The sequence below is a fragment of the Chelonoidis abingdonii genome, chromosome 1, assembly GCF_003597395.2.
Source record: "Chelonoidis abingdonii isolate Lonesome George chromosome 1, CheloAbing_2.0, whole genome shotgun sequence".
Classification (NCBI taxonomy): domain Eukaryota; kingdom Metazoa; phylum Chordata; order Testudines; family Testudinidae; genus Chelonoidis; species Chelonoidis abingdonii.
Window position 1 is genome coordinate 103,607,965 of NC_133769.1, and position 10,418 is coordinate 103,618,382.

The 10,418-nt window shown below is 40.9% G+C and overlaps 1 protein-coding gene across 1 annotated transcript; it reads right to left on the minus strand.

Moving 5' to 3' along the window:
• Positions 1 to 8,830: 8,830 nt before the first annotated feature.
• On the minus strand, positions 8,831 to 9,558 carry ASCL4 (achaete-scute family bHLH transcription factor 4). Its single transcript, XM_032786141.2, has one exon. It carries the CDS (start codon positions 9,556 to 9,558, stop codon positions 8,995 to 8,997), a length of 564 nt encoding a protein of 187 aa, XP_032642032.1. The 3' UTR covers positions 8,831 to 8,994.
• Between the last annotated feature and the right edge of the window lie 860 nt (positions 9,559 to 10,418).

Consider the following 10,418-nt stretch of genomic DNA (forward strand, 5'->3'; position numbering starts at 1 on the left):
GCCCAGTATCCTGTCTTCCAGCAGTGGCCAATGCCAGGTGCCCCAGAGGGAATGAACAGAGCAGGAAAGATCAAGTGATCCATCCCCTGTCGCCCATTCCCAGCTTCTGGCAAATTTTGTTATTCCCAACCCCCAGGCTGAATCTCAGTGGAATCAAAATCCCAGATCCAGATGTTCCCAAAATGTGAAGGAGCTCAAAGCCCAGTGTGATCCAGACTTCATGGCTCAGCTCTATCTCTGTAACAAGCTGAACCAAACCTGGATGCAAACACCTTTTGAATTTTGTTGAAGCTTGGATCCAGAACCAACTCTGCCCATATCCATTATTTCGTGCAGCTACTGTGATGCACTGCTGACGTTTTAACAAGGGGCTGGCTCAAAAATGTCACATTTCATTTGATGACATGGGTAACATTCCTTGCGTAAAATTCCCTCTCCACTCCTCACAAAAATCCATCAGTTTCATTTTCAGCCTCCTAAAAAAGAATTCCGTCAGTTCTATGCCCTTCTGCATGTTTGTGAGACACAGATCTGCCTGTAGAGGTTTCCTCCATGTATAGATCTGGAAGGGCCAATCATATGGTGTGGGAGAGAAGGGATCTTTAAGTCCCTACAGCTTCCTGCTGCAGGAATTGTAGCTCAGCTGCATTTTTTATTTTTTTTTAAATTTTTAGGCTTGACTAGATTAGAGGATTTTTCATTGGTGTAACTTCAATGCGCCCCTTCCCCAGTGTAAGCACACTGCACTGGTGTAAAACCCATTTTACACTGATGCAGAACATCTAAACTGGTCCACCAAGGCAGCTACGTCAGTGTTGCTACACCATTGCAACACACCTCAACACAGGCAGGTCTCTAGCAATTGGCTTGCATTCAGTTACATAGACTTATGTTGTCCAGACTGCCTTTGCAAGGAAAAGGCCTAGAGACATGTTTTTAAAAATGAAGCCCTTTCCAGGGCCCCAAAAACTGGCTTTCTTAACATGGGGCTTGCAAGGAGAAGCCAAACAAGCTGATCTTTCTAGCTTTAAAAGAAACAGCTCGTGTACTGAATTGGTCTCTACTTTTCCTTTGAAGTCAATCCAGTAAACCCTACACGTACATGTACTCCCAGAGCAGATGAGATTTGCTTTCCGTTTTAAGCGCTCCGCCTTGTAAAGCGTTGGGTGGAGGTTTCAGTTCCTACGGTTTACCTCACTGACAAAGTAGAATCCAAAACCTTCAGCCCAACCCTCAGGCCAGGCTTTGGTGTAAGCAACTGCTCTTATAGCACATGTGTTCTGGGGAGCAATTTGACTTTCCAGTTCTCAGTGGTGTGTGAGCGAGTGTTGCCTAGTCAGGGCAGGGCAAGACAAGTCCTGGTGATGCAGAGTAAGGCAACCAAGCATCATTATCCTTAGTCACATTAAAAGTGTGACAGGATGGGTTTGGACTAGGGCCCTGTCTTGCAGTCCTCACACAAGCAAAACTCAGTTGATTTCAGTGGGAGGTTTGCCTGCACCAGGACTGCTGGATTAAGCTGGCGGAACTGAATCCTACACAGTGATTAACACCTCATAATTCTTTTCTCCTGTCCCAGCTCTTGACTTGGCTCTTTAAAAGAAAATGTTCATGTGCTGTAACTGGGGAAGGCCAATGAATGATCAATGATAAAACCATGCGGCCAAAGGAATCGCCTGCCCTAAGAGTGTTTTATCTTTAAAAAGCTCAGACACCACTGGCTTGAATCACAGGAGTATGAGTGTGGGTGAGGAGGGGCAGTCCTCCCTGGTGCTAAAAATTGTGATCCTGTCATTCCTCAAAAGAGTGAAGAGCATGAACCAAAGCACACTAAGTCAATGGAAAGACTCCCATTGACTTTACTGAGCTTTGGATCATAGACCATCAGTATCTGGAACGGGCATGTTTTCTGCTGCATGAAGTGCATTTCTGTTTTCCTGCTTGCATCTAGCTTGGAGCCTCTTCGGAGCAGTGCCATCATCCACAAATTGCTGCAAATTACAAGAAATGTTGGCAAACTGGACTGATTTTACAAGAGCCAAGGGCCCAGTCCTGTGGCCTTTCCACACTTGACATCCCATGGACTTCAATGGGAGGCTGGCACATGGAGGAGATTCCAGGTGTGGCGTCAGTTTAATATCATGGATCCCCCTAATCTGTCCTTTCAGGGGGGTGGACATGCTGATCTAACAGCTTTTTTTCCATCTCTAACTACTCTGATCCAAAGGGCCATCACTGGACATATTTGCTGTTGTCCAAGAGAATGAATGAAATGTATGAGAAATAGATGGCTGATATATTTATAATATATTTTTTCCTATTGGCAAGCCCTCAGTTAGGTACAGAATATTACTTACCTTGCTTTGTAAAGAGCTTTGAGATGTATCAATTTTCCACACTATATAATTGTTGGGCATTCCAAGAGTCTAATAATGATTGTGTAGCTTTACGTTTTTCTGCAGTGTGTTCATGCCTCATTCCCTTGCTTGTCAGTTGCAGATAGGCTGGTGGTTATACTGAGAACCTGTAGAAAGTAAATGTGCTTACTTTGTATTTTTTAGGAACTTCAGAACCTACTGGGCCAGATCCTTAGCAAGTATAAATTGGTATCATTCTGTTGACTTCAATTCCAGCTGTGGGTCTTCCCCCATATAATGTTTCAGGTCTTCTTCTTCTTCCTTTATTTCTCAGTGACAGAGGGAAAGAGGAGTTATTTTTTAAGCATATGCTCCCTGTTCACTTATTCCAATGAGATAACTGACTTTGACTGCTTTACTATCTGAAGTATACTTTCCTATAGTGCCTTATGTTTTCCTTTGGAGATTTGTTGACATTGAGTAATTAACATGAAAGCAGTATGGATGGGCTTTGATTAAAGAATTCAGCTAGACAGCTATTAGGGGATTAAAAGCAGTTCCATGGCCAGGATTATACATCTTTAAAATTGTGATAATATCAAGTATCAAACGGATTTATAATTTAATGGGAGGAGGTGGAGTAGGGGGGGCATCAGACGTTCTTTTTCCATGTTTGATATAAAGATTACAGAGGATGCATTTGGTGTGCAGAAGTTTGATAAAGTTGTTGAGCATTTTCCTAAGGATAGCACTACTTGTCTTTCTTGTAAACAGTAATTGTGCCAAATGAAGAGAATTCTTCTGTTCAACATTTTTATTAAAACATTAGTTCCCAGGGTGACAAGTTGGATCATCCTCTGTTTTCAAAGTCTGATAATGATACACTTTAGAAGCTTTGAAGAAAACCTTTGTCTAGACAGACGCAGCTTAGGAAAGCTTTTGAACTGTAGCATTCACTAGAAAATTTTGTTGACATTGTTACATATAGGATTTTTGTATTTTGTATTTGGGAATTCTTCAGCAATCTCATACTTCCTTGTGCTAAAACAAAGCACAATACTTGTATGAGAACAGGGACTGTGAGAAAACAAAATATAGAGCTTTCTCTCCCAGAAGGATCTTTTTTTCCCAGTACAGTGTTTCCACGGGAGTTTCATTCCCAACTAGCAGTTCATTTCCAGCCTTCATAAATAATAATCACCTACTAGTGGCTATTACATTTTAACTCTTTAATCTTTTGTGTCTGGTTGGCATTATTAGAAGGCTTCACAATTGTTAAAAGGAGTAAAATATCCAACTTGAAAACAATAATACGAACTATGACCACAAACTTATTGAAAAGTTTCTCTGCAACAAATTCACTTGATTTGAACCCTAGCGGTCTTTTTTCTCAGTATTATTTCCCATACCCAGGGTTTGTTTCTGAGGGCAGAACATCAAACATTTACAAGTAACAAAATGGAGCCACCTAACAATGCGAAGGGCCAGTCAGCGTCTAGCTCATGTGGTGGGGGGGAGGGAGTCGTGTTCACATGCAGTCCCTGTGCTCTACTAAGTGCAACTCCTGCTCTCTGTTAGCATGTCCTGGGTCACTAGCCACCTGAAAAGAAGCTGGGAGGGGGAAGAGCCATGTCATCATCCCCCTTTCTGCCCAGCAGAGCTAGCTGGCCACAGAGGGGAAGGCATGCAGCACTCTCTTTATACACCAGGAAAACCCAGGAAGGGGTGTGGGGTCTTGGGGCTGGCTCTGCGATGTCCCCAATACAGGCCTTTGAGGTACAATGTGATTTGAAAAACTCTTTAGAATTCTATTCAGTACCCTCCATCCAGGAGATAACATGGTCATTCTGTCCATCTTTAGGTTTATTGGCTTGGATTGATTTCACTATTAATGATACTTATATATATATATACAATGCTTTCAATCATTGAAGCACTTTACAACAATTAAGATTCACAGCCTCCACATGAGGTACTATAGGTGAATAGGCATTATTCTTAGATAACAAAGGTTTGCGTGAAAAACACAACAGTCTTAACTATAGAGTCACAACCAGCACCTCTGTAATCACAAACCCCATTGTACAGATTGGGAAACTGAGGACGGAGGGTTAAAATCTCTAGTCTGAGGCCTCAAAGGGAGTCAGGACTGATCTACACCTAAAAATTGGATCAACCTAGTTACATCACTCAGGGATGTGAGAAAGATTTTGCACCATGTGCAGTGTAGTTAGACCTAATCCCCTCATAGATGCAGGTACAGTAACTCCTCACTTAACGTTGTAGTTATGTTCCTGAAAAAATGTGACTTTAAGTGAAACGATGTTAAGAGAATCCAATTTCCCCATAAGAATTAATGTAAATGAGGGGTGGGGGTTAGGTTTCAGGGACATTTTTTTCACTAGAAAAAAAAACTATATATTACATAGATATACACACAGTATATGTTTTAAACAAACAATTTAATACTGTTCAAAGCGATGATGATTGTGAAGCTTGGTTGAGGTAGTGAAGTTAGAGGGTGGAAGAGGGTGGGCTATTTCCCAGGGAATGCCTTGCTGCTAAATCAGTGGTTCTCAAACTTTTGTACTGGTGACTCCTTTCACACAGCGAGCCGCTGAGTGCGACTCCCCCATATAAATTAAAAATACTTTTTTATATATTTAACACCATTATAAATGCTGGAGGCAAAGCAGGGTTTGAGGTGAAGGCTGACAGCTCATGACCCCCTCACATAACCTCGTGACCCCCTGGTGGGGTCTCGACCCCCAGTTTGAGAACCCCTGTGCTAAATGATGAACTAGCACTCGGCTGAGCCCTCAAGGGTTAACACGCTGTTAATGTAGCCTCTCACTCTACAAGGCAGCAGGAATGGAGGGGAGGGTAGATAGATTAACAGACAGAGACAGACACACACCTTGTGTGTGGGAGAGAGAGAAATGCACACTGCCCTTTTAAGTAAGCTGACCCACTCTTAAGGGCATTGTCTTGGATCAGGAAGTTGAGACAACAGCTGCTGCCCCAGGCGCTCTCTGTCTCTCTCTGTCTGTGTCCCCACCCTGCTCTATATGGACAAGAAGGGGTAAGTGGGGTGTAGGAGTGGGGGGGACACCCTGACATTAGCCCCCTTCATCCCCCTCCCCCGCACAGTAAGCAGGAGGCTCCTCGGGGAGCAGCTCCAAGGTACAGGGCAGGAGCAGCACATGGCAGTGGGGGGAGAGATAGCTGCAATTGCTAGCCTGCTGGGTGGCTGCTGCACAGGGAACTTAGGGGATCAGGGAGCTGATAGGGGGAGCTGATGGGGGGGCTGCCGGTCCAACCTGGTTCCAAGCCCTCACCTGCTAGCTGCAACAGGCTGCTCTTCCATTAAGCAGTGGACAAAGCAGGCGGCTGCCAAATGTTAGAAGGAAGCATTGCACAGCTTTAAACAAGCATGTTCCCTAATTGATCAGCAATGTAACAATGACTTTATGTGAGGAGTTACTGTAGGTTAATGGAAGAATTCTTCTGCCAACCTAACTACTACCTCTTGGATATGTGGATTACCTGCATCAAAGGAAAAACCCCACAACTGAAGAGGAATGTTGATAAACACAGGGGTGGGGGGTTCAGAGAAGATCCACAAGAATGATTAAAAGATTTATAGACTCAAGGAGCTCAATCTTTTTATCTTAACAAAGAGAAGGTTACAAAGCTAGACAAATTCTAAGACGTACCTTTTTAATGGTGAGAATAATTAACCATGTGTCGTAGTAGATTATCCATCACTGACAATTTTAAAATCAAGATTGGATGTTTTTCTAAAAGATCTGCTCTAGGAATTATTTTGGGAAATTCTATACCCTGTGTTATAGAGGTCAGACTAGATGATTGTAATTGTTCCTTCTGGCCTTAGCATCTGTGAATCTATTGTGTGGGACGCATCTAGACTATGATACTTCAGCACCATAGCTGTGCCGCTGTAGTATAGACGTGGCCTTAGCATCCAAAGCCAAGAGTAGAAGCCAAGAAAGTCTGGAATCCTAGTCCTGTTCTCAGACTACTACCTTACCCCCCACCCCACCACCAAAGATAAACATGAAAACATATACACCTGAGAAGATGTATTCCAACTCTAGAAACTCATCCATACCCCTACAGACAACTGCCCACGCAGCACGAAGTGCACTGTCTGGAAACTGGAAGCAGCCCTGCTTCAAAAGGGGAACATAGCCAGTATATGAAGAGCAGGGGACTAAGCCTCAGTGCTTCATTATCATTTTTAACAGTGCTTTTTAGTACTATTAGAGCTGAGTGAATAATTCATAGCAAATAACTCATAAACCAATTTTAGCTCCTTGTTGTTTGTGAATTCGTCATAGACAGATGATTGTATCTCCAAATGTTTTTCTTCTTTAAAATTATTTGCTGAATAATTTTGATCTTTAAATTGCTAGTGAGCAGCTCATTACTAGAAATCAATATGAAATATACAAAATTTGAAATGAGAGCTGTGTGAGTTAGTTCTGATTGGATACATATGTCACATAAACATTTTTTCATTCCCTAATTGAATGAAGAGGACACTTAACAGGTTTACATTGCAGCTATTCATATTTCTGAGTTTAATATTTGCTTTCTGTCAATTTGTGTGAGAGTTATAGATTTAAGGCCAGAAGGACCATTGTCATCATCTAGTGTGACTTCCTGTACAACATAGGCCATAGGACATCCCCAGATTAATTCCTGTTTGAACTAGTGCGTGTTTTTTAGAAAAGCTTCCAATCTTGATTTAAAAGTTTCCAGTGATGGAGAATCTACCACAACCCTTGGTAAGTTGTTCCAATGGTTAGTTACCTCCACTATTAAAAATGTGTTCCTTATTTCTAGTCTCAGTTTGTGTAGCTTCAACTTCCATCCATCGGATCTTGTTATAGCTTTGAGCCCTTTATTACCATGTTTCTGTTCCCTTTGTAGGTACTTACAGACCGTGATCAGGTCACCTCTTAACCTACTCTTTGTTAAGCTAAACAAATTGAGCTCCTTGAGTCCAGTTTCCCCTGTTCCCTGAAAATTCAGTTTCTGGGAACATTTCTCATTCGCTAATCTCCATGAAAAATGAAAATAAAAACAGTCAGAGTTAATTCAATTTTTTTATTTAAGCAAATATTCATGGACATGTTTTGAGGTATCTGACCAGCACTAATGTTCATTCATATTTGTACATGATCATTTTCAGGATTTCACTCAAGGTATCTGGAAAGGGAGATAAGGAGAGAAAACCATCAAATCAAAGTGATCCCATAAGTAGAAATTTGGAAATGTTGTGGCAGAGGGGAGTTTAAAAGTTTATTTTGGTATTATTTTAAAGTTGGTGGGTAGCTCATTTGGAGTGGGAAGAGAGAGAATACATTCTGGGCCTTGTTCAACACATCCCTTAAGCACATGCGTAACTTTAAGCACATACTTCAGTTCTTTGCTGAATCAGGGTCTTGGAGAGGAGTAAATGATGAAAAAAAGAACTTTGAGAGATTTGGAGAAAAACTCTGATTGCCTTTTGAGTGACAATGGCTCAAATTAAATATATATGGTAGAGCTTGAGGTATGTATTTTAGAAAAGTCTGTTTTAAACAGTAATACAATACTTTAACTGTAAGGAAAAATGCCCACATTTTCATAGGAATGTACCTTGATATATTTCAGCCTTTCTGTGAACACTAGTACATGACCACTGCAGGAGTATGTCTCCATGCATATTACCTCCAACCATCAAATAGATGTCATGATCAATAACATTTGTCTTCAAATACAATTTATATAAATGAAGGTGCATAGGGAAAAGGTGGATGTCTTCACCACAATTTCATCACTATTACTTTGTCTGATTGGGATTTTACAGAACTCTATTTAGCACATTAATTTAGTGTTGGTTAGGATGGAAATTTCAGTCTTCCATTTGCTGAGAGCAATTCTTTAAAATAAGCCCCAAGTTTTCTTCACATACTCACACCTGCAAAGCACCTAATTATGGACCATCAGCTTGCATTAAAAAGGATATTGCCAAATAGATTTAATCTGAAATGTAGATTTCATTTTTAAACATTTGTTTTTCAAAACCTAATATTAATAGAAATTTTGCATGAGTTTTAAAAATGTTGGTGAAACATATGTGATCTAATTTTTACACCTTCTTTCCCTCCCACCCCTCAACCACAATATTTGCAAACCAAACATTGCATCATTGTATCAGTGCATGGAAACTAGAAAATAAACCTCACTAGGAAAAAACTCCAAACCTGGTTAATCTTTTTTCATTTTCCCACTGAGTGAAATGCAAAAAGTAATCCAACAGCATAAAAGGTGAAGAGTAATTTAGATTTTAAAAACTGTTTCAAGTTTAATAATCTAAACCACAATTAGTAAACACAGCTGAGGAAATTTGAAAGGAATTTGTTTATCTTTACGGACCACTTGTAGGCTACGTGCATGCAGTAACAGTGAAAAGGTCTTCTCAGAGACTGAAGATACCTTTATTTTCCCAGGCTCTTTCCTCTTTTGTAGGATACATCTTGACCTGTAGAAAAATCCTGTGGATTTAGATACCATAACAGAGTTTTTGATTGGTCTTGAAGGCATCTGTTTCTGAAGATGATGTTTCCTAGATGCAAGTCTCCTCAAACTCACTGTATGGCGATGAAGGTAAAGAGGTTTTAGACTCCCCATCACTGTTGCATTCCCTTCTTAGATCAGGACTGGAAGCATCTGTAGCCTCCTTAGGAGATATTGTGTCCTTAGTGGTAGACCCTAGTGGCTGACAGTCCAGCAAACTCTGAAGGTGTTTAATGTAATTTATTGCGGCTCTTAGGGTCTCCGCTTTGCTGAGGCGTTTGTCTGCAAGCTCCTTGGGAAGATGTTCTCGGAGGCGTGCATATCCCTCATTCACACAACGCACTCTTTGCCTCTCTCTCTCATTTCTCTTTCGAATGAAGGCAGGCTCAAAAGAATAGTCATAGACTCCTACATATCCAGAGAAAGGAATGTAGGAAAATCTACCTGAATAACCACAGTAGGCTTGGTCCCAATAATTTGGATCGAAATGGAAGGGAACACCAAAGGGCTCTCTTAGTGGTAACCCATGAGGATTCACATGGTTATTTCCCATGGACTTAGCTCCTGAGAATAACATCCCATTCAATAGTCCAGCATCTTTATTGCTGTCCATTGTTTATCAGTGCAATTTTAATCTCAAATTTGGCTTCCAAATCTTGCATTAATCCATGCATGGAGGAAACATTTGTATTGGGGTCCTCTGCCCCACAGTCTGCTCCGTTCTTGTGGGTGAGATCTATGTCCAGATTTAAAGGCAAAACTAACAATTCATGAAGTCCACTATATGACTGAAAATCAGCTCTACTCCTCAATCTTTTATAGAGGCAGGATGCCATCTAATTTATAGACCGGCTTTTAGGACTATCACTCCATACTTTAAACCCAGCATTTCCTCTGATCTTCATCTTTCAAAAGATAATAAAAGGGTTCCTGTATTCTTTTTCTTCTAGCTTGAAAGTGTATCCATAGAGTTAATACCAAACATAAACAAGCTTCCAGGCTCTAAACACTTCTCTTGCATTGTAACCCACAATGTCTTTTGATAAAGTTGTCTCCAAAAGATGGGTAATTTCCAAAGTTTATAGGGATCTTCAAAGTTTTGGCAGAACTCCTCCCACTCAGGAACCAAAGATCTCCTGTCAGCTGAAAAACTAGCCAAAGGCTTTTCACACTGTAATCCAAAATACATCTGCAGCCTTTGTTGTTTCTGCTGTTCCAATCTAACTGAAGCGGGTTCTCCAGCAGTATGCAAAACTTATATGGTATCTCTTTAGCTTTCTAGGAAGGCTGAGAGATCATCAAAGGAAAGAGTGCTCTCTTGTGGTTGCAAGTCATCTCACATCAAGATTACATATGTGCCTCCAAGAAAGGAAATCAGTGTTTTCTTGGTGTTTTCTTCAGTTGAAAAGAAAGCTTTTCCAGCAAGTTCTGAGGAGATCTGGGTTCAAAAATTCAAAATATATTTTTTGAGAA

Coding starts and splice junctions, on each gene's coding strand:
- ASCL4 (XM_032786141.2), bottom strand. CDS start 9,558: ATGGACAGCAATAAAGATGCTGGACTATTGAATGGGATGTTATTCTCA.